Source organism: Pecten maximus, unplaced genomic scaffold (genome assembly GCF_902652985.1).
Source record: "Pecten maximus unplaced genomic scaffold, xPecMax1.1, whole genome shotgun sequence".
NCBI classification, from domain to species: domain Eukaryota; kingdom Metazoa; phylum Mollusca; class Bivalvia; order Pectinida; family Pectinidae; genus Pecten; species Pecten maximus.
Genome location: NW_022982789.1, coordinates 1 through 26244, shown reverse-complemented (window position 1 = coordinate 26244; position 26244 = coordinate 1). Strand labels below are relative to the sequence as shown.

The 26244-nt window shown below is 35.3% G+C and overlaps 1 protein-coding gene across 1 annotated transcript; it reads right to left on the bottom strand.

The window, feature by feature from the left end:
* Positions 1-18179: 18179 nt before the first annotated feature.
* Positions 18180-24924, bottom strand: LOC117320953. Its single transcript, XM_033875438.1, has 3 exons — positions 24724-24924; positions 24280-24462; positions 18180-20474 (listed from the first exon to the last, which is right to left on the bottom strand). Exons 2-3 carry the CDS (start codon positions 24358-24360, stop codon positions 19935-19937), a joined length of 621 nt encoding a protein of 206 aa, XP_033731329.1. The 5' UTR covers positions 24361-24462; positions 24724-24924; the 3' UTR covers positions 18180-19934.
* Between the last annotated feature and the right edge of the window lie 1320 nt (positions 24925-26244).

Here is a 26244-nt window from a genome sequence, read left to right as displayed (position 1 = left end):
ATTCTGTATATATAGATTATGTTTCTTAAGTTTCTGTTCTTGTAAATAGTTGATTTTAGTTTTAATTAGGCAGTGATTGGCCAATGTGATTTAACTTGATTATACTCTGGGAAATCATCCAGAGTTGAAAAAAATGAATGTCAGTTGCCGCATACATCAGCTAATACATATAAACATACATACACACACACGCACACACACACACACACACACACACATACTCGGGTTACTGTAGTTGTGAACCACCAACTGTAAACCAACCTTATGGACACTTCTGTTTATAGTAACGAAAACAAGTGTTGTTCTTTCGAATTAAGGACAAATCCATTACAGTTGTGTATACACTCATTAAATTTTGAGGTAAAACCATAATTTAAAAAACTACGACACCCGTACTTGTGGACACAAATTTCGCGCTGTGGACACCGTGTCCACAAAGACAGTGATAAATATGCAATACACACACTATATATATATATGAAGTCACTGACGGAGAAATGTTGTTTTATCGAAATATTTTTGTATGACATTTCGACTGAATAATAAATAAGCGATGTCATATCATTAAACGTTCACATCTTTAAATTGTATGTACTTGGAACAAAATGTCTATTACAGACCGACCATTCCATAAAATGGTGCGATCTAGGTTGTCATTGTTATCAGCAGCATATCTAAATATATTGTTGGTATGGCCCACGCTAGATTTTGTTTTCAATGTGTAAATGTCGCCAGCATCAGTATTGTCAACTGGCTGTAAATAGTTAATGAATAACAGAGTGATATTTCAAATAATTTACACCATTACCAAACAAGATACAATTGAGGTAAATAAAAATAATAAGATGTAGTTGTATGATTAATGTTCATATGGTATTTTATTCAAAATAGCAATAACATTTACATTCTAACGTTCACAACAACAACTACAAAGTTTATATTCGGTAACTTTTATTCCGAAAATAAAATGATTTCAAGATCAAATTTCGATTTACATTTTTTCAAATAATAAAGAACATCCTCTAATTTTTTTGAGATTCAACTATTCAGTTTATATCTATTCAGTTTATATCAATTAATGAACAAATTAAAATCAAATCATATAATATCATTAACATATGTAATGTCAAAGGAACAAATATGAGTTTTTTTTACAGTTTCTTTATGTATTCAAACGTGTACCAAATAACAGTCATCGCGATTAATTGTTTTGACATGTAAATATCATTTCACATCTTTGCTATAGGTCACAGTAAAACATTGCTTTGACATCACCGTGTCCACAATGTTATAACATACATCAAAAACATGGATGCAAGATACAGTTACATATATTTGGGGCACGTAACTGACTAATGTAGATTCCAAGACAGACTTCCGACAATTTAATGATATCTTATTCAGAACACTAAATAAAATTGTTCTCTAAATATTTAAAATCAATAAAAGTCATTTCCATGTATAGTAATCGTTTCATGTCTTTCTATATATGTATTTCTTTATCATAACATTACAATGTTAACACACATCAGTGTACTGCTATATAACCCTGCCTTGTGGACACCGTGTCCACAATGTTTTCACACACATCAGTGTACCGCTATATAACCCTGCCTTGTGGTCACCGTGTCCACAATGTTTTCACACACATTAGTGTACCGCTATATAGGCCTGCCTTGTGGACACCGTGTCCACAATGTTAACACACATCAGTGTACCGCTATATAACCCTGCCTTGTGGACACCGTGTCCACAATGTTTTCACACACATAAGTGTACCGCTATATAACCCTGCCTTGTGGACACCGTGTCCACAATGTTTTCACACACATCAGTGTACCGCTATATAACCCTACCTTGTGGACACCGTGTCCACAATGTTAACACACATCAGTGTACTGCTATATAACCCTGCCTTGTGCCTTCGGGGAGAATGTGGAAGCATCATGGCGGCGTTTACTGTTAAGGAATCAATATGTCACTACATCGAAAATAAGTCAAAAGTATTCGCTTCGTTCTTAGATAATGCCAAAGCATTTAACAGTGTATGGATAGAGGGGCTATTACATAAGGTGTACAGACTCGGTTTTAATGGAAAATTCTGGAGAATACTAAAACATTCGTTCGAGAACGTGACTTCGTGTGTGCTTTACGAAGGCAAAACCAGCAGAAGCTATCCGGTCAAACAAGGGGTCGGTCAAGGGAGAACTTTGTCAGCATGGCTGTTCCTTGTGATGATAAACGATCTCGCAAACGCTCTGGATGACGCGGAACAGGGGTTACATATACAAAAATTACATATCCCCTGTGTGTTTTTAGCCGATGACACGCTACTATTAACGGGAAGCATCGCAAAGCTTCAAGCTCAATTAGACATTGTATTTGAGTATGCTAAAGAGTGGAGGCTAAACTACAACTCTGCTAGTGATGGAGTTTTCATATAAGAGACGATTTGCCAATAGCAAAACAGCCGTATGTTCTCTGGGAGACGCGATTATCCAATGGGCCGATACAAAGACTTACGCGGGAATAACTTTTTGCCCGAACCTAAAAGCTGACGTAGGCATAGAAAGTGCGTGTAGTAAAGGTAGAAGGAGCCTTAACAGTCTAATGAGTGTAGGTGTCCATCCTGGTGGATTAAATCCTCTTATGATTGCGAAGCTCATAAAAACCATTATCCTACCTGGTGTCATATATGGATGCGAACTTTGGGCTAATGACACGCAGAAATCAGCGGACATGTTGAATAGAACTATGCGGTATGCTGCACGAAGATGCCAAGGTTTTGAGGAAACTTCGCCATCGGCCATAACTACTAGAGCTATAGGCTTACCCGATGATTTATGGTCTGAGGTAGAAATAAGAAAACTGTACCTATGGAACAAGCTTTGTAACGCTAAATCGTCATTTGTGTGGAAATCTCTTTTTATCATTCGACTGTGCTCATTTATGTTCACCGCGCAAACTTTCCAAAACGTGAGCTTCGTTGTAGACATTCTACAAACAATGGTAAAATATCAGATAGAGTCATTCTTTTTCGAATATATCCTTTCTGGTACGTGCTGTAGAGAGTTTCAGTGGAAATCGTTTGTTAAGAAAGTCGTGACAAACTATCATTTTGATGCATGGTGTCAAACGTGCGAAAGTCGTCCCGATTTGTTATACTATAGAGCTGTCCATCAAGATATTGGACCAAATCCACTATGGTTACTGACTTTGAAGTTCCCTAAAATGACATGGAAAATCTGTGAACTAATCAAACTTTCCTACAGAGTTGATCTCAAAAATGTGATGTGCAAACTGTGCAATAAAGCTGTTAACAACGACGTTAAGCACTTTCTATTACAATGTCCTGCACCGTTCCAAAGCAGAGACATGTTACAAGAACAAATTGTTCATTGTATAAGTGTTGACAAGTATGTGCAATACGATATGATAGGAGAAGACGAGAAGTGTTCATTCATACTCGGCGGAAGGCACGACATCATCTTGGGTGACGAGGAATGGGACAATTTAATTGTTGCTATTAGTGACAAACTTACTGAGATGTTTTCCGAAATGACCAAACTTCTTCAGAAGAGTTCTTGACTTTTTATAATCTGATCAGAACCATGATTATGTACATGAAATAATTCTTTGTTTAAATCGTTACACACAAAATGACATGATAATGTAATCTCTCAAGAGGAAATAAAGAATGTCTGTCTGTCTGTCTGTCTGTCTGTCTAACCCTACCTTGTGGACACCGTGTCCACAATGTTTTCACACACATCAGTGTACCGCTATATAACCCTACCTTGTGGACACCGTGTCCACAATGTTAACACACATTCGTGTATACCGCTATATAACCCTGCCAGTGTACCGCTATATAACCCTGCCTTGTGGACACCGTGTCCACAGTGTTAACACACACATTAAAACAAGATGCGAGATATAATTACACATATTTGTGGCACGTACCTGATTTATACCGATTCCAAGACAGGCTTTCCACAATTTAATAATATCGCGATCAGAACGCTAAATAAAAGATATTTTGAAAAAAAAAAAAATGAAAAAACCCGACAAAATCTATCTTCAGACACATGCTCTGTATTGTCATGTTAGTCTTTTATTCTAATGTGTCTGGAGCCTGATGCTGTAATGGAAATATTTAATATTGAATTGATATATACATATAAAACCAAATGAACCTCTGAAAGCAATTAATTATTCCTTGCGACGTCTGTTTGTTATAATAAAAACTTGCTTGATGGAGTCCTCATTTTTTTTTAGTTATCAAGCTTTTTTAAGGGTAACTGCGACCACATGCAAACACTTTAAAATAAACAAAGTCAAAACATCATTTCACATATTTGCTATACATGTACATTTATCAAAAAGGGAGCCTGAAGTTGGTTCCGAGTTCCTTTTAAGAAAAACGGAACTAGAAATTAGTTTCCTAATTCCTTAAAGAAAATATTCTACGTACTGTATCTCACTATGAGACCCGAATCTGAAAAAGAAATAATATGTCAACGAGTGTAAGGACACTTATCAGTCGGGTAGAAACTTTACGGGTCTTTGTCCTTTTTCCAGTTCCGTTTAAAATAAATGAAACTAGAATCCAGTTTCGAGTTCCGTTTAAGAAAAACGAACTACTATGTATAAACTTTACGGGACTTGGTCCCAGTTCCGAGTTCCGTTTAAGATAAACGGAACTAGGAACCAGTTCCGAGTTCCGTTTAAGGAAAACAGAACCAGGAATTAGTCTCCAAATTCCTTTTAGAAAATATTCTACGCACTTTCTCTCATTACAAGACCCGAATCTGAAAAAGAAATGATATGTCAATGAGTGTAAGGACACTTATCAGTCGGGTATAAACTTTACATGACTTCGTCCGTGTTCCCAATGTATAAGCTTTATGGGTTTCGTATGGTGGCTCGTTAGGGCCAAGTATCACATCTCGCATTCTCGCACTCTCGACGTTATGTCGAAAACGCGAGAATGCGAAAACGCGACAGCGAGGGAGCGAAAAACGCGAGAATGCGAAAGAGCGAAAAGGCGAGAATGCGAAAACTCGACGGCGAGAATGCGAAAACGCGACGGCGAAAACGCGAGATTAATCTCGCACTCTCGCCGTCGCGTTTTCGCATTCTCGCGTTTTCGACCTAAGGTCGAGAGTGCGAGAATGCGAGATTAGACCTTAACGGCCGCCCTCGCACTCTCGCTCCCTCGCGTAAGGAAGTCTGGTAATAGATAGAACCTCATCATGACAGTTTTGTTGTGTGTATATCTGTGGGTGATGGAGGTGAGTAAGATCGAAATCCAGGAAAAAATGTTTAATAGGTCTGATACACTGACACACTGACACATACATAGGCCTAACTGTTTTATATGCTACCTTCGATTTACTACATGAGCCGCAATTATTGAAGTAATAAGCAAACAATTTAAACGTTGTCTAAGAATATCATCTACAGTACATTCAATGATTAATATTATACATTTGTATATTTAATTTTAATGAAAACAGAAATACCAGGGATGATATATTTGGGGATTTGTTCTTCAATTATTACACAAATTTGGAATACCAGTAGTATAAGGTAAGTAGGCCTAATATATGCAGTAGCCACTAGATAGCGATGTATAATGTCTTTTACGCGAGGGAGCGAGAGTGCGAGGACGGCCGTTAATGACTAATCTCGCGTTCTTGCGTTCTCGACCTTAGGTCGAGAACGCGAGAATGCGAAAACGCGATGGCGAGGGAGCGAAATTGTGACGGCGAGAGTGCGAGATTAATCTCGCGTTTTCGCCGTCGCGTTTTCGCATTCTCGCCGTCGAGTTTTCGCAATCTCGCGTTTTCGCTCTTTCGCATTCTCGCGTTTTCGCTCCCTCGCCGTCGCGTTTTCGCATTCTCGCGTTTTCGACCTAAGGTCGAGAGTGTGAGAATGCGAGATTTGATACTTGGCCATAACGAGCCACCATAGTTTCGGTCCCAGTTCCGAGTTCCGTTTATGATAAACGGAACTTTGAACTCGGAACCAACTTCAGGCTCCCTATCAAAAATGCCTTGACATCCCTGTGTCCATAATGTTATTATACACAATTGTGTATTGCTATATAATCCTGCCTTGTGGACACCGTGCCTACAACGTTATCACACACATCAAAACAGGATGCAAGATACAATTACAATTATGACATGTGAATGTTCAATTTTACTTGAAATATACACGTAAACAATTTTATTCGACACAGAGACAAATAATGGCTTCAGTCTATAAGTCAGACAGATAAGTAAAATAGATTTATGATTATTTAAACTCAAGAAAATTGTAAACAAAGTAATGATTATATATCTGTCTTCAGACACATGTTCACTTTTGTCACCGTTATATAATGTATCTGTCAGGATCTTGTTGTTCAAATACAAACCTTTAATATTAAATTGAAATATTCATTTCAAACAAAAAAGAACTTTGAAGATTTAACAACATATTTTTGTGCCATCTTAATGCAAATCAATCAGAGAGGCACCAAAGTAATAATTACATTTCTGTCCTCAGACGGGTGTTTTGTTTTTCACCGTTAGTCACTGCCTCTTATATACGAAAGCCAAGTGTTAATAAGATAAACTACAGTTAATTGATACATCCTAAAGCGCGAAAAGAACACGTTATTACGGAAAAAAGTCGCTTATTTTCTTTATAAGAAAAAGACGTAAAACGGCAAAAAAAACATTTAATAACGCAAATCGGAACACGTTATGACGCGAAAAAAAACGTAATAACGCAAATTGAAACACGTAATAAGGGAAATCGACACACGTATAAAAAGTAAATTGAAAACGTAATAACTTCAATCGATACACGGAATAACGTATTTCGAAACACTTATTAACGTAAATCGAAACACGTAATAAAAAAGTTTGTCATTTTTTGATACAATGTCCATTGACACATCAAATATTTCAAAATGATCCGTTTGATTTATGATGATCAACAAGGTTTTTGTTATATTTTTTTTTTATTTTAGAGTTAATTTAGTGGCTGTCGGATGAGTCATATTCTGAATTCGATTCATGGAACAACTAACTTAAGAGTGCTTCAGTTGTTGAGATTTTGATATATCAAATGCTGTCAATGTTTTCGATTCTAAATTACATTAGAACAAACTTTTGTGTGTGTTTATTGCAAAATGGTCATTGCCGACGAACAGAACATAAAATAGGCACATGCATCATCATTTACGGACTTGGTTATGCCTACGGAATCTATTCTGGAAAGAGTCCAAGATGAAACGGTCTAATTTATTAGTTATTTTCAACATACATTTGTGTATTAGGAGTTCATTTTATGATTTTAAATGAGCCTTGTATACAAGCATCTACATACACATATGTTCTTCTGAAAAAGCTTATAGCAACTCTTTCTGAATAAGCTAGTATTGATTACATTTCCCGTTGATAAACCCAATCGGAAGTACACATTTATGTTCCGGTCCATCTCATCCATCGTCTCTATGACAGAATTTGCAAATGCGTCTTATGGATGAGTTTATAGGCATGGAGTACGCAATAATGTGGGCTTTTTTCGTTATTACCTGTTTTGATTTGCATTGTTACGTGTTTGTACGTGTTATAACGCCTTTTCTGCGTTATCACGCAAATAAGCGGCTTTATTTCTACTTTAGTGTGGTTTTTTTCGCGTTTTAACGTGTACCAAGTAACTATATTCTATCCTATTCACACTAATGAGCTGTACTAATGAGCATGGAGGTTGGTGCTGAATTGTTTTTTTTTAAGTAGACGTTTTTTAGCAAACGCATCGAAAGAAAATTCTGTTTTATTATTTGTGGTTGTTTGATTGTAAATTTTTATATAAAAAAATGCTTTAACATTTTACACATGTTACACACAATAGTGTCCTGCCTTGTGGACACCGTGTCTACAATGATGCCACACACATCAAAATAGGATGCAACATACAAATGTGCAATCGAAAAATTACTTTGATCTGTATTTTGTTTGGTGTTATGTGAACACTATACTAATGTTAATATGTGGTTTGATAAGGTAACCTTCAATGTTACGAAATATACATTTGGGTACAGTTCGAATTGATGTTATTGTCTCTTTTGCTTTGTGGCCATTCTGCTAACTATGTACTCATAAGAAAACAAATGTAAATCAGTTACTAGTTGTTATTGAATGACATGAAATTGGATGTTATGTCACGTATGGAACTAAGCAAACGAAACAATTTGTCACTTTTAACGGTTTTATTTTTTAAAAGAAAGGAATAAAATCTTATGTAAAATGAATATGCCATTTTGAGTAGCTATTCGGTACATCAGTGACACTCGTTTCAGGGTCAGTTTAGTTTATCTTTAGAATTCAAACGAAACCAGTTTTAAAAAATGTTTTGAAAACAATGTCAAAAGCTGTGAAAGTTGGTCACATAAATATATCTTATAACGTCTACATGGTTTGGGTAAAACAAAACTGAGGCTGAAAAGGCAAAGACGTGGCTATCCATTTTAATCGACCAGTTTTATCGTTGCGTTTGCTACACCACGTTTAGCATGATTGACAAGGCGACCAAGACTTTCTCCTGTGGTCAGTTAGAGTTCCTCCGTGGCATCGATCCTTAAAAAACAAAACAAAAATAAAATGCAAGATTAATGTTAGATATTGCCAATAAAATATCAAAGTCTGAATCACAATTTACATATTTACTTGAATCATGGGTGCTCGTTTCTATTAATATTTTCGGAATTGTGTTTGATCTATTTCAAGTTGATGTTTTAGTTGCCTTTCAGTATCTATATTTTTTTTGTTCTTATCATCACTGATGAGTCATTGAAGGACAAACATCTGAATTGTGCAGTCTTATTTAAAGGCTGTTTAATATCGTGTATGCCTTTTGTACAATCCTACAATGTATACCATAGCCTGAAGTTGGTTCCGAGTTCCGAGTTCAATTTAAGTAAAACTGAAATACTATGTATTAGCTTTATTGGTTTTGGTCCCAGCTCCGAGTTCCGTTTAAGAAAAACTGAAATACTATGTATTAGCTTTATTGGTTTTGGTCCAAGTTCCGAGTTCCGTTTAAGAGAAACGGAACTCGGTCTGGTTCCCTTTAAGAAAAACGGAACTAGGAACCAGTTCCGAGTTCCCTTTAAGAAAAACGGAACTGCAATGTATTAGCTTTACGAGTTTTGGTCCCAGTTCTGAGTTCCCTTTAAGAAAAACTGAATTATTATGTATGAGCTTTTTTGGTTTTGGTCCCAGTTCCGAGTTCTGTTTAAGAAAATATTCTATGTACTTTATCTCAATATGAGACCCGAATCTGAAGAAGAAAAACTACATGTGGCAAATGGATGCAAAGTCGTTTATGAGTCACGTATGAATTTTACGGGACTTGGTCCTAGTTTTCAGTTCCGGTGAAGAAAATCAGAACTCGGAACCAGAGTCCGTTTAACCAGTTGTGAGTTCCGTTTACGTAAAACGGAACTCGGAACCAGTTCCGAGTTCCGTTTAACCAGTTCCGTGTTCCATTTAAGAAAACGGAACAACTATGTATAAGCTTTACGGGTTTTGGTCCCAGTTCCGAGTTCCGTTTAAGATAAACGTATATTGGTTATATTTTTGTATTTTACTATCCTGAAAAACTATAAAAATAAAATAAATACAAAAAAAAAAAAAAACCAAAAAAAACCGGAGACGATTTGTTAAGAAGAATACAAGTTATCGCACGGAAACAAACGTATGAATAAATTTAATATTTTCAGTAGCAGATCATGTGAGCTCTGACTTACAAAACTCAAATGCAATCCCAAGCATCCCCTCCTCGCGGGAACAAAGCAATATGTCTCTCCAAAACTTACGGGGGAGACATAATTAATGGTTATCATTTATTCGATTTATTTATATTAATAATTCCATTATTGATATCATTAATTCAAGGAATAAAGTGATATCAATACGAATTGTTGATATAATTTATTCATTAAATGATAACATAGATTAGAATTCGTGATATCGTTAAATCATTTAATGATACCATATATTCCAATTAGTGATATCACAAATTGTAGATTTAATCTAATCATTTAGTCTAATCATTGACAGCGAATAACAAGGAAGGCCTTTGGCAACAGCTCCTTAGAAGTTTCTTGCTACACCGCGTATTTCTTTGTTTCCAGGTGCCAATGAAAGAACTGTTAAATATTATTCAATGAAATTGTATTTTTTTTATTTGTGGTGAATAAAACTTCAGTAATACCAATTAAAGATTTTTTCCCAGTCGTCATATAGACATTTCACCTCAACCCTAGAAGCCATATTAAAAAAAACCAAAATGGCGTATGAAATATACTTTGCAGTTATTGCTTTGTTTGTGTACTTTAACTTCACACATATAGATATATACATTAACTACAAATAAAAACTCATATCTCCCTCCATGGACCCACATTTCGCGATATCTAGAAAGCTGCTTTAACAAGCTACTTGTAATTTACGAAAGGGTAAAAAAACAATGTACTATGAACGAAAACTGCGTTGTAACATTCTCTCATGGAGGTTACAACACAACAATGTCTCGTAATTTTACAACACTTGTCGTGTTGTTATCCTTTTCCCCAGAAGTTACAACGCACGCAATATTTTCTTAAACGGAACTAGGAGCTGGTTCCTAGTACCGTTTATCTTAAACGGAACTGGGAACAGGGACCAAAACCCGTAAATCTTTCACATAGTAGTTCTGTTTTTTCTTAAACGGAACTCGGAAATGGTTCCTAGTTACGTTTATCTTAAACTGAACTCGGAACTGGGATCAAAACCCGTAAAGCTTATACATAGTAATTCTGTTTTTTCTTTAACGGAACTCGGAACTGGGACCAAAACTCGTAAAGCTAATACATTGCAGTTCCGTTTTTCTTAAACGGAACTCGAAATGGGAACAAAACCCGTAAATCTTTCACATAGTAGTTCTGTTTTTTCTTAAACGGAACTCAGAAATGGTTCCTAGTTACGTTTTTCTTAAACAGAACTGGGACCAAAAGCCGTAAATCTTCTACATAGTAGTTCTGTTTTTTCTTAAACGGAACTCAGAAATGGTTCCTAGTTACGTTTTTCTTAAACAGAACTGGGACCAAAAGCCGTAAATCTTCTACATAGTAGTTCTGTTTTTTCTTAAACGGAACTCGGAAATAGTTCCTAGTTACGTTTATCTTAAACTGAACTCGGAACTGGGACCAAAACCCGTAAAGCTTGTACATAGAAGTTCTGTTTTTCTTAAACGGAACTCGGAACTGGGACCAAAACTCGTGAAGCTAATACATTACAGTTCTGTTTTTCTTAAACGGAACTCGTAACTGGTTCCTAATTCCGTTTATCTTAAACGGAACTCGGAAATAGTTTCTAGATTTATTTATTTTAAACGGAACTGGAAGCAAAGACCCGTAAAGTTTATACCTGACTGATAAGTGTCCTTGCACTCATTGAAATATCATTTCTTCTCAAATTCTTATATTGAGATAAAGTACGTAGAATATTTTCTTTAAAAAATTTGGAAACTTATTCCTAGTTCCGTTTTTCTTAAACGGAGCTCGGAACTGGTTCCTAGTTCCGTTTATCTTAAACGGAACTCGGAACTGGGATCAAAATCAATCAAGCTAATACATAATATTTCAGTTTTTCTTAAACGGAACTCGGAACTCCGTTTATCCTAAACGGAACTCGGAGCTGGTTCCTAGTTCCGTTTTACTTACACGGAACTCGGAACTCGGACTCAGAACCAACTTCAGGCTCCCGATAGGGACTACTATATCTGCTTTATAAAGTTGGTATCTGGAACACACTTAGTGGCCTTTCCTTTAATGAGTTTCCCGGCATACTCAAGAAGAAATTAGTAAACAATCTGAGGACGAATACTCCTTTACCTGAGACAAGCGTATTCAATTTGAATATTATAATATTATGATACTTATTTAAATGAAAAACAATACTTTTTTTGCATGGTATCTGAAAATTCTAACAGCTTTTTGCATTTCCAGAACACCATCATTGGTTTGGTGAAATATGTGATTCAACATCAAATTGAAAAAAAATAGAAACTAGTTCATTAATAGTACTGTAATCAAAGAAAATCTGTAAGTGCTTTTTTTTATTTTCTTCTTGAGGATAAAGGTGTTTGCATTATCCTCTGGTTTATAACGCTTTCTCCGTCTTGGTGTGATATCCACCTTTTAGGTGTAAAATTTGACAAATATAATAATCTCAGTATTTCTCAATTAATAGACCACCGACATCACTTTTTTCATTATATTCTACAAATGCTTAAAAACTTAACGAATGTATTTTCGTTGTAGTCATTTAATATAGTATTTCCAAATTACATGAAATCGCAATAAAAACATTATATTAATCTGAATAAGATAAACTTGTGTTTATTGACATATCAAACATTGCTTAATCCTTAAATATAGTGACGCTAAATATTTTTTATAGTATTATTGCATTATATTTGTATATTATCTGGAAATTGCTACTTGTTTTAAATACACAAACATGTTTAGAATTGCAACTTTGCGACGTATGTTCTGTATCCTCCGATAATCTCATTAAATACAATGCGTTTCATTGTTAGAGAGTAATAATAAAAAATCTAATATGTATTGCTAAGTCAAAAATCTTTATATTGAAATATATATGCTAAGAAAATGTTTACAATGACGTACATCACTAATAGTAAGTATATGTATGAAAAGTTCCCATTTTTCCTGTTAGATTTCCAAACAAACATGTGTCCAGCCAGAACATAATCATTTGACAAACAACAAAATAGTCGAAATTCATCAAAAATATTAAATTTACAATGCTTTCGCATATAGTTATATAATTCCAATGTTATAAAACAATCAAACAGAATATCATGTTTCAGCTGATAAACTTTTATGTACATCATTTACCACAAAATATTTCGTAAATGCTCTTTTTTTTCTTAGCCATATCAAATCCCGTTAGATTTATACACTGTTTATAATATGGGATGCATATATTCTACTTTGGTAATTACATATAATCTTATCTTATTTACACCCTCCATATTCAGTTTTATATATTATATATACACAGATATACAACAAAGTAATATACAAAACATTTATCTTGTATCATCATTAAGAAAGCAATAATAGAATCAACTCACCAATGTCCAGGTGTAGTATCGGCAACTAAACTAGGTTTACTGGTGCCTTGGTTTTCTTGACATTTTTGCGAGAAAACTACGGGGTTCTCAGTAGGATAGAATAGTGTTTCTTATATAGATTTACTAATGTAATCAGGTTATATACCCCGTTGGTGCCTCTCATAGACAGTAAGAAACTGACCCGCGCTAGCCACTGCAGCACGATCAGCTGCAGGTGACCCATATAGATAACGTAATTCGCTAGGTGTGTATGTGAGGTGACTTCACACAGCCTACTCAACATATTTTTCCAGCCCTATACACACGGTGTGTATCAGGGTGGTTCACAACGCTGTTATACAGTTTTTCCTTAAATATATTTAGTAGGGTTAAAGTAGACCACTAGATGTGTGTACACTGTGGACACCAAATTATGGTGTCCACAATGTAAAATGTGTCCACAACGTTGGTCTATACACCGAGTATGTGTCCACAACTCCGTAATTCTGAGAGCACACACACACACACACACACACCCACACACACTCCCACCCACCCACATACCCCTCCCCCACACACACTCTGTGTGTTTGAAAGGAAATTTTATTTCAACCCTACCTGATTGGTAGGGTATAATCAAGGGAATCACCATGGCTAATCAAGGACCATAATCAAATATTAAAATAACTATAAACTGAACAGAAACATATTCACAAATGTGACAAAATATGTGTTCTAATGCACAACATACAGGGTATACAACATCAGCTAAAGATAAGACTTGTCAAATTCCTCTAATTTCAAATGAAATTCATCAATGCTTATTGCCGATTTCTACCACAATGCCCTGTGTTATTCAACTCTCACACCATTAGTAAATCATTGCAGCTGTTGATTAACAATCTGTTTATACCACACGTGGTATAAACTCTGTACGCGTTTTGATTGGCTATAACGGTAAAATTTGACCAAAGCTGCAATTGTTATTGACGTCATCGATAATTTAATGACGTCACATTACCGGGTCCCGGACGTCACCGTTACACTTTAATTGCATACGCGAAATTATACTTGGCCACGTTTCCGTTTAATTTAAGCCGATATTATTGTGGTAGAAACAGGTCACACGGCTCGAAATTGTTGGATATGGAATTTATTTCACACTCGTAAGTTATTTTTAAAAAGTTGCAAAAAACACTCGCTTAAACTCGTGTCTTTTGTAACTTTAAAAAAATAACTTACTCGTATGAAATAAATTCCATATCCAATAACACCTCGTTTTGTAACTTCTATTTATCGAATGATAGACATTGCATTTAATTGTATTGTTTTACTTTCCTTGAATGGACAATATATCAAATGGATAATGTATTCTTTGTATTCTGCAAAATCATATTTTTTTTTTTTTTTTTTTTAATTTTTAATTTTTGAAGACATTTTTAATACATGAATATATAATAACCTCATGCACACATACACACCCTCAAACATACACACATCAGTTCCAGAATGTATGGTTTGCCATTATATATCATCGTGATCAGAATAACCTCAAGATCTTTCATTGTCTTAAAAGCAACCTCATCCGCATCATCGTACTCATCATCACCATCGTAATCACATCATCAAACAAGTCAACATACTCTCATCATCATAGTATCATCATCATAATCTCATCATACTCATCATCATAATCATCATTCTAATCATCTTCATAATATCATCATCATTAACTACAAAGGTAAATGCATGTACATAGGAAACCATACAAACTCCTATAAATGTGAATGTACTCTGATAGACATGCATACACCCTCACAAACATACATATTCAGCAAAATCATATCTTGGACGATTGTAAGAACATTAGTTTTTGGTGCTTAAAATTGTTCAAGGCTAAAATCAATTTTTAGGTTTGAATTTTAGGTTAATGTTTGAAGATAATATTAAGGTTCAGGTTTAAGTTTGAGGTTAAGGTTAAGGTTTGATGGTAAGGCTAAGGTCTAGGATTGAGGGTAATGCTAAGGGTGAGGTTTTAGTGTAAGATTTGTGTTTGAGGGTAAGGCTAAGGTTGAGGTTTGAGTGTAGGGTTTATATTTGAGGTTAAGGCTAAGGTTTAGGTTTGAGAGTAAGGTTTATGTTTGAGGTTAAGACTAAGGTTAAGGTTTGAGTGTAATGTTCAGGGTTAAGGTTTAGGCTAAGGTTTATGTGTGAGGTTAAGGCTAAGGTTAAGGTTTAGGTTTGAGGCTAAGGTCTAGGTTTAGGTTTAAGGGTAAGGCTAAGGTTTGAGTGTAAGGTTTAGTGTCAATGTTAAGGCTAAGGTTTTGGTTTGAGTGTAAGGTTTATGTTTGATGGTAAGCCTAAGGTTAAGGTTAAGGTTTGAGTGTAAGGTTTAGATTTGAGGTCCAGGCTAAGGTTTAGGTTTTAGGCTAAGGTTTAGGTTTCAGTGTAAGGTTTAAATTTGATATTAAAGTTGATGGTTTCAATAATTTTATGTATTGAGACTATTTGTTTAGAGTCAGAACAAATCTATGAGCATACTTAGAAACGATGCTACTGAATATATTCCTTTGACTTAGTCTGATCATGTTACATCAAAACATGAGCATGAACAAATCAAATGCTGTTTTTTTCTCCATAACACGTCAAAATTCACTATCATAATCATTAATAATGAAGGAATTAACGGAGAACGAGGAAACAAACAATATAATTATAATCACCAGACAAGCTCATCAGCTAGAGTTATCAAATATATTCTTGAGAAGTCCAAAGCATTTGAAAACTCCATCAAACATTGTGAAATCAATCCAACGGCATGGTTAGGGTAACGAGACTTTTACGCACCGAAGGTATGCATTAATTAAACAAGTGGTTTCCTAAGTCAACGTTGTACTACCAAGTAAAAACATCGACCGGGACCAAGCTGATTAATAAGCACCCAAACTACAAATGAAATCATTACATCACCGATTGGTCTCCACAAGTGACGTCACTATTCAAGATCTAAATATAGATGATCAACTTGATCACTGCGTACTTAGTCCCCTAACCCTCACCCTAACCCTAACCCTTACCCATCTTTTTATCTTTTTTTCGGAATTCAAACATTATTGATATGTATTTAACAAAAAGAAAAATATTCTATTATTACAGTGGCATTCTTTTCCGGAGCAAAACATCTAAAGCAAACGTTACGGGTTTTACCGAACCCAACTTCATCGAATTAAAAGCGGAAAAGGATATATAACACTCGAGACTTATTATCTCCCAAATTCAACGTTGTCTCTAAGATATAAGAAAGGTGTTTTCTTTGGAAAATCACAACCAACATTGGAATTTTGGTATTCTTATTATACACTAATAGTTATGCTTTTAACCACCGCGCCACTTAAAATATCTTATGATTTATTTACTTAATGCATACATGTTAATTGACTGATGAAAATTTATTTTAAATTACAACAATACTAAAATCCTATCTTCAGTTATTAGTGGATGCGGAAGCGTGTTGGAAGAAAAATGATATAAATATTATATAATGATATCTAACCTACATTAGGTATATATTGGTGGAAAACTACGAGCCAGCATTTAAGATATATTGGTAAAAAGCGTTCATATAGCATCTATCTTCAATGCAACAGAGTAAATGTTAGAGATTCTTTGTTCACGTTTTAATTATATCTATAACATCAGGCAATTATCTTAATCACCAGGTACAAAATAAGCATTAAAATCACGTAATTAATTACTATATCCACATAATCTTGAATAAATAAACCGAGGTCCAAAATTTTATAAGGACATTACTTTTTAACGGATACTGACGACAGGCGACGCACGGACGACTTACAACACATCATACAATAAACAAATTCGGCACTTTGTGCTATATGAACTAAAATAAATGCACACAGTTATGAACCAATTACTTATCAAACTTATTCAGAATTTACACTCATTCATTGCAGTCAAGAAATTTCAAAATTAAATGATCTTTCATGAGCTGTTCAGTCACGGTGTTTTTTCCTCATGGTTTTGTCTATCTTCATAGAAACTTTTAGATACCATTCATCGGTATCGTCCCAGAGATGTTTATTTACCCCTTGGCTGAACACATTGGTGTTGAATACTTCACCACGATTTGCTCCCGCATTTGAACATTTTTCTTTTATAAAAGATAATGCCGTAGGCATTTTACTCCAGTTGATTTCCTTTTCTTTGAGCGTGGTGTTATGTCTGTGTGAGTGATTTCTGGAAGCTCCCTGGGGGGTCGAATTAGTAGGTATTTGGATTTCTGGCGTGTCTTCTATTCGAAAAGACTGGCTACTTTCCTGCTTTTCTCCTTCCTGCTGCAGGTTGGGTGCATACAAAAAGGAAAACGCCCCCGCACCAAGAACCTTTCCACAACTACTGGCCACCTTTTCATCCAATCTGTCATCAGATATTTTGTTTTCCAGTCGTTGATACGTTTATTTAGGGCATAAAAAGTTGATCTAACTTCTTTGACAATATCTTTGTTATTTTTCTGTACCAGTGACGTCACTGCCGACATTGTGACATATTCTTCTTCTAAAAAAGAGAATGATTTATTTTCCCTTTTTTTTTTAAATTTATATTGTACATTTATTTAGCATTAGTGTAGGTGATACAGGTGTGTCACCGTGAACACCTGAGGTTAGAGTGAATGTGAGTGTGACGAAGCACGTTCTTTTTATAGCAGCGGCGGCTTGGTTGTATCCACGCATAACAAAAAAGAAAATGTTTGCCCGTCCTTAGGTACGACACTACCATACCTGGGGAATGTCTCGGAAACGATTTTTTGAAATCTGTACATGTATTATTGTTTTTAAATATCAATTGGATGCTTTTTAACTTGCACTGTCAGCTTTAAGAACAATGACCATATTCATTACAAACAATGGAGATGTTGATTGAAAACAATGCCAATCACAAACAATGAAAATGATTAGTACGCACAATGACAGCAATAATTACACTCAGAAAGACTTTATTAAATTTTTCAGCCATAGGCTATCTACCACATGTAACAATTATTTTGAATACAGCGATGTTCCGTGCTTTTGAACAACTACATTGTTGGCTCTGAAAATCCTTCACACGGTTACTCAGGTTATTTCACACCAATACATAGATACATTTTTATAACACGCATTCTCGAAAATATGAAATAATTCTAAGAGGTGGTAGCCACTTGAAAACAGCAGACGTATCAGAAGAAAGTGTGCCATACGACACACCGAGTATGTCTCCCGCTTCTGAACTAATTACAGGTATACGCAGGGTAACACCACATGATAACTCATACACAGAATTAGGATGGGAAACTTTGAGTTACAAAAGATAAAAACAACTTAACCTCATTTTGATGTATAGAATAATTAAGAATGAAACTCAAGATTACCTCAGAGAAATTATTCAACCGTATATTTATGATGAAACAGAATACTTGATGCCCCATTATGTCGTACTGTTGATTATTTTGATTTTTTCCTCATCAATGTTGAATGAAATTAATAGACTATGTTTCTTTCTTGGAAATAATAATGTAAACATCAATATGAAATTACTCCTTTCAAATTGATTAAAGAATAATCATATTATTTGCAAGAGTTGGTTAGGGTTACTCAAAAATAAATATCCTTTTGCTGAAATGGGTTTTTGATCCTCATCAGTGTATGTCCTGTGTTATGCATATGGGCTCTAAGGCCTGACTATGTTGGGGGGAATTCAATATCAAAAACAATTGTGATCCATTGTATATTTATATGAAAGTCAATTATTTATATTTTACTGTCAATCACTGATAACATAATAGTCTAGTAAGTACTTCAAATTAATTACCCTAGTTAAAAGGTTATTTTCCAAAAGAATATTGAATAATATATGTATTTGTCTATATGTCATACCAACTACATTTGTATAGATACCCGAAGCAGAAGACTAAGATAGGCTAGGCCTGATGTCAAATCCTTTTGACTTTTTATGTCAATAACATTTGTGGAAATTGAAATAAGATAATGAGTTTATGATATTTAAACATTAAAAATATTACACAGAAAATGAATTTATACAATCGCATATGGGTCCAACAGGGCACAGACACGTGTGTCATGTTAACGAAACGTGTGATGTAAATAAACATCATATAGATATGTACCAAGATAAAATTAATTTACAATAAACTTTAAACAGTTATCAAATGTGGTTCGACGAAGAAATATTTAGTTTTAGTGTCAGTACGGTAGCAAGGGTAACTACGAGCGTTAATAACGTATTATCAAGTCTGTCAGACTGCCGAGTATCCTGTGGGTAGAAACAGTGCGACTTTATCTGGGTGTGCACTATGTCTTTGACTATTTATAACTTTACCTATATTGCCTGTCATTATTTCCTCACCTTTTTTGTGCTTTTAGTGACCTCATCACTACCACGGAGTGTCGCGTCCGTCTTTTTTTCGTATACCTGTCTGTCTATGTTCCTATCTATAGTAATAATATCAAAACGTTTAATAATGAGGTCTTTTTGATATCTTTTAACTTTGTGTGTCTTATTAAGGTATAGTTGATAAACTATTTTAGAAAATCGCATAACTCTCGTTTTTTTTTTTATTGCTTAGCATATAATCATTTCAACGACGAAATACCTCTTTAAAGTTATGTCACATAAGTGTCACTTATGCTACGTCATTCTCTCACAATGTACTTTCGACCAATTAAAACTTGTATTTATATATACACTTTCTCTTGTGTCTCCTCGTCGATAGTTCTTTCTCCTAGAAAACATTGCTCTTCCTCCTCGTAAGGTACCGCAACGACCTTCTCAAAATCATTCAAGGCTGTAGACATTTCGCTATCGCTCAAACTGAAAAGATGCTCTTCAGTGGCAATCATCTGTGGCTGTTGTAAAGATGTTATATCTCCAGGCACCTGAGAATCATGTACTTCACTACGTTGATATGTCTTTGGGTTCGGGTGCAAAGTACCCACAGCCCCTGTCGGAGGTGTACCTCCTTCTATGCTTTGTGTACATATGCCGAATGCATGAGAAGTTTCGTTTTCATTGTTCGCTTCTTTCATTATACATGTTTCGGCGTTTTCTGATGATTCGGAAATGGTACTATGCATTCCAAAGCCATTTTCTACACAAAGTTCCTCGTTTTGCGTCGAGGACGATATCTCATGTCCAATGGAACGGCTTTCGTTTTCTATTTCGTTTCCTACAATTTTCATGACGCATGTTTCTTCATTCTGATCATCTTCCGTACCCTGAAAAAGGTTAAAAGGGAAACCTAGTAATATTTAAGCTCTTTGACGAATGTGATTAAGTCATAAAATACACATTCACTTTTTGGTATAATTCTTGTATTGTTTGAATGAATTGCTAAAAGGAAAATTATGGTAGTTTTTTATAGTTCATTATCCATGATAATAAGTATGACCATCCATTACTTGCTAGAGGAAATATCAACAAGTTTCATTATACTGAAGGATTAACTTATCTTACTTATTTTCTCCACAGTATTTTATACCTAAAATTAAGATTCATAATAGTTCCTTCATAGGGAGAGCTATAGTCGATCAAAATAATATATATACGTTGAAGTTGAAAAGTCTACGGATTTAAAATTAAGTCCTATAGTTGGTGGACCTAATAGCGCTACTCAACGCTTAAGCTGAATCTAGACCTTATATTGAAAACATTATATAAAAGCGTTAATAGTTATATCAAAGAAGATTTTGATTTTCATGGTCGTTTACCTCGACACACTCAGTGTAATTATAAAGTTGTTATTTTTTATTTAGTTAGTCTCTACACTAACATTCAACATGGTCTAGGTATAGAAGTTGTTACAGCGCTGTGCGCTGAAGTGTGTACGGTACATTTTCAATAGTAGTACAACAACTGTTGATTGGATTGAATCGCCAACCGATAAGCTTGAAATAATTATCGACCTTCCCGATTGGTTCTGTGCCGAAAGGGGCGGGGCGAACACGGAGTATGTGCTGTACCAGGACCGTGGCTGTGTATACACACGTGTGCGATTATATATAATTACATGACTATGCAAAACAACGACAACTTTTACGTTTAAGTTTTAAGCATTTAATAAAGATCCGATACTCGTTGAACACATGGGTTATTACACACATATATATGCAATGTTGTTATGAAAAGTATATTTACGATGCTTTACCTTCCGTGATTATACATATCCACACTGTCGGAAAAATCCAGACATGAACGAAGCAGGGAAATCAAGAGCATCTACAACAGCTAGCTCTAGGAAATTCTCGACCATTGCAGAGTTATATTGCAAACGCCGTTTCATGATTTGGAAAACACATTCCGTAACATTATATTGTGGTGAATATGGTGGTTGGAAAACCAAAGTGACGCCATGTTGGTCAAGTAGGTAACGCAGAATTCTCTCGCCCTGGTGCTGGTGATGAAACCCAGCTATCCATTACAATCACATCACCGCGCGCAAACATAGGATTTCCCAATTCATTTCGCTCTTCCAATGCCTCGCCAAAAAAAACTCAACATCTCCATAGCATTGGACGCTCCGTTCAGAATGTTATAATAAGTGATGCCAAAGAAGCCACAACAAACATTAACAGTCAATGTGCTGTTACTTGCACTATTGTCCTGGTCCCGAAATCGCTATGTCCGTAAGCTCTGTTTCTATATGTAGTAAGCACAGAGGATTTATCAAAAAAGTGCATTTGTTGAGGTGTAAACTCCATCATTTTCGCAAGATACCGAACAACAAGATCATCGTGGTTAACTCTCTCGGTTTCATGGGGAATTTTTGTCTGCTTCTTGTACGATATCCAAAGATCATTTTTCACAACACGATTTAATTTAATAACTGTCGAGACAGATGGAACATTATTTTTGTAACAAATGTTATTTACCAAGAGTTCTTCGCGAATTTCTCTAGCATAAATACTTGGCTTGCATTTCTTTTTGAATTCGACGAATTCCATAACATCTTGAGTCACCTTTTTACTTTTCAGTGGTTTCCGTTTGACGACGGGCGCTCAACACTTTTTCGCATCAAAAATCTTCATAATTTTGTGACATCCTGATTTAGACAAACCGGTCTTATCACTGGTCGCTGAATATGAGAGTCCTTCTGAATGTAGATTAAAAACAGATTTTCTCGTTTCCTCATCTTCACTTTTCCCTCTGGTGTAAACACGGCCCTTGGAATTTTGCATGTTTGAAGTAGTACGTTATATGCGTACCGTCGTGTACACCGTTTAGACCTATAGTTTCCCGGTTTTTTTTGTCAGACACGTAAGTAACCAAGGTGATTTGCATTACATAAGCTCACAACTACATGTGTATAACTGCAACTTGCAAGGTTTAACCAGTTAAATTTACAATATATCTAATATTTATACATTTAAAAGTTTATAATGCAGATGTTCTTTCAATATGGACAACACAATCAGTGTATTTTGAAAATTACGCACGTATTGATTTGATGATCGTCAAGCTCACCAGCCCTTCGAACTTTGTCACCAGCTACAGAGAGAATCTATATATAAATAGTGTCATGACCCGGTCGACCCTTCAGTTCGGTGATATATTTTCCCAATACACTGATTTGAGAGTGGGAAAGTCCATTGTATAGGGTAGATCAATATCCTCCAAAAACTTTACCACATTTCCATATTAAAACCCGCCATTCTCGCAAGATTTACTCATGTGCACACGAGTGCTGAGAAAGGTGTGTGCATTCAGTTCGACCAATCAAATCAACGCTTACTCAGCACGATCAACTTTGTTAGAGTACTGTCGATACACATTAATGTAGTACAAATACCTGTAGTACTAGTGTTACACTCTGACCGCACACACTTCAGCGCGCAGCGCTGTAAACATTGGTTGAACAAAAAAAAGGGGGAAATATGTATTCCGGCTTTAGTAATGAATTTATACGTAAGGCTTAGTATATTGTTTTGAAACACAATACTTTTTTTATTTTGGTCACATACTTTTTTCAACAGATCAAAGGTACTGCAATGGGATTTAAAGTAGCTACCACATATGCGACATTAGTCTTAGGATATTTAGAAGAAACTCTTTGTTCTAAAATTGAATTTAGTTTGATTTTACTGAATTTGATTAAAGTAATTTTTGAAGGTTCCTTGATGCCTTTTATATTCCCTCCTGATACGGAAAAAAAGTTTTTAAGTCCGATATATTCGTAAACGAGAAAAACAGATTTGAAATGAAGCTGTTGAGAACACATCTCGGCTATGTCTGTTCCGGAATTAGCATTGTATGAACCGGTAATGCCGTCGTTATTTTTCCACATTAATTTTCCAATCTTATTAGTTACTGAACAAACCGTTTTTCTAGTCATCAGTGTAAGAAAGCCCAATGTTAATTACTGCCTCGTTAGGCACACGTAACAAATAATCATTATCAACATCCGGGCATTCATAGATCTGTATCAAGGGGCCGCTCGAAAGGCACGCGTGTGTTCACGATATGTAACGGTAATCCATTTTGAGTAGTGAATAGTCGTCAACCGACTCGAGATGCCAATTAAAATTACAGGTAAATCACCCGTGGGCACTTCAATCGATGAAATGCTCGTTACCCTGATTAATCGGTAACTGTGAAATTCTTCGAAGTGTTTTTTAGGCTGTTGCTTGTTGAGAATAACATGACGGCCGGTTTGACCATGTCAATTTTACAAGTAAACTTATACCATGGTCAGTTAAACGGCACCGGTTTGAAGAACAGACAGGTTCCGATTTATAAAAGTATTAACTGCTATAGTTTAAGAAGGAATATGCCAGGACCCCAAATAATAACGAAGGACTAAACAGTGATCCGGATTAAACAAGGGCCGGTTTTGACAAGTATTACTGTATATCCAACTCTACATGGACTCGAACTTTTTTGTCGATATATATATATATACATATTTTTAATTCTGCAATCTGTATGTAATTTAGTCTGATCATACATTTAAACTGAAAATACAAATCCGTATGGCTTCATAGCTTGTCTGACCTAGTCTTACTCCTACCCTTTATGGCAACTTACCCTGTCAGTCACGACCCTGGGGATAGTATGTTTATAGGTCCAATGCGACTTGGCGAGCTGACACAGACAACACTTATTCATGTATGTACCGTGCCGGATATACGAAGCACGTGGGATCGAAGTCCAATCAGTTCCTCTGAATGATGTAATTATAGTTTTGACCAACTCATCATTACAGTCGCCCTGTAATTAAACACAATCAAAAAGTAATTTCGTTTTCGTTAATTTGGAATTTTCGGAGTCCTCATTAAACAAACATTGTCTCTGGCAAAAATACGATACGAGAGTTATACTGATTGCGCGTACAGAACAAAACACGTGAACAGTCATTGAACAAATTTCAATTGTGCTTAAAATTGAGTTGGTGTTCATGGTTTCCCATTATTGACTGATCTATGATGAACTCTAATATATTCAATAACGTAAATATACTAATGTACTCACAGCAATGTCCTCTTCAGAAGCATTTGGCCAATGTTCCCTTGCCCTTTGTTTGAGAAAATTCTAAAAAAGATATATCACGAAACATTTGCAAATAATGAAGTGTAAGGAAATGGCCCTATTTTAAACGTACAACTGGTGACAAAATCATTTGTTTATATACATAACCTGTTATTTTGTTGAAGATTTTTGCATCACGTTGTATCGATAGACTTTTTATGGTTATTGGTATGATAATGCTGTAATTAAATGAAAATCTATGTAATAATTGTAGTCAGTGCTATGTCGAACGGAAGCCCTCCCTACTCCCTGTAAGTGCAGACATGTTATGTACTTAAGGTTCCGATATACAGAGAGGATATTCTATTGACCATAGATACACTGGCATTACTTACCATATTTTATGATAATTTGGAAGATCATGACGTTTGCTGTCATCTATTTATTATATATAGAGATTTATTCCTGTTTTTCTTCTTTCTTTTCTTTTTTTTTTTTTTTTTACATTTCAAATATTTTTGTCCTCTATGAAATGCTATTGAATGTAATTCCGTATCGCAAAGAATTGATTAATTACGTTAAATGAAATATGAAATGATTTGTACAGAGTTCGTTGTTCAATATGAAATATCTATAAAAACAAAATCGTTTGAGATTAGGTGTTTCCTTTTTGAACGTTACTCTCGAAACTGTTTTTGTCGTAAACGTTTAAGTCCGGAAAATAACTTACAGAACATGCTGGGATTTTGACTCTTAAGGGACGTTGTTGCATTAACAAGCGTTTAAAAAGTCTTTAAACTCATTACGAAAGATCATCGTTAAAGTGCGTACAGGAAATTAATATGTGTCTGCTATATTTCCTACTATATGGGTGTATGGCTTATGGTATGTATTTTTTGTGTTGGTTCGGGTATGTCTTTGTTTGTGTTGGTTAGGATATGTCTTTGTTTGTGATAGTTAGGGTAATTATGTCTTTGTTTGTGTTAGTGGATGTCTTTGTTTGTGTTGGTTAGGGTATGTCTTTGTTTGTGTTGGTTAGGGTATATCTTTGTTTGTGTGGGTTAGGGTATGTCTTTGTTTGTGTTGGTTAGGGTATGTCTTTGTTTGTGTTGGTTAGGGTATGTCTTTGTGTGTGTTGGTTAGGGTATGTGTTTGTTTGTGTTGGTTAGGGTATGTCTTTGTTGTGTGTGGGTTAGGATATATTTTGTTTGTGTTGATTATGGTATTTCTTTCTTTGTGTTGGTAAGGGTATGTCTTTGTGTGTGTTGGTTAGGGTATGTGTTTGTTTGTGTTGGTTAGGGTTTACGTTATTGTGTTGGTTAGGGTATGTCTGTTTGTGTTGGTTAGGGTATATCTTTGTTTGTGTCGGTTAGGGTATATCTTCGTTTGTGTTGGTTAGGGTATGTCTGTTTGTGTTGGTTAGGGTATATCTTTGTTTGTGTTGGTTAGGGTATATCTTTGTTTGTGTTTGTTAGGGTATGTCTTTGTTTGTGTTGGTTAGGGTATATCTTTGTTTGTGTTGGT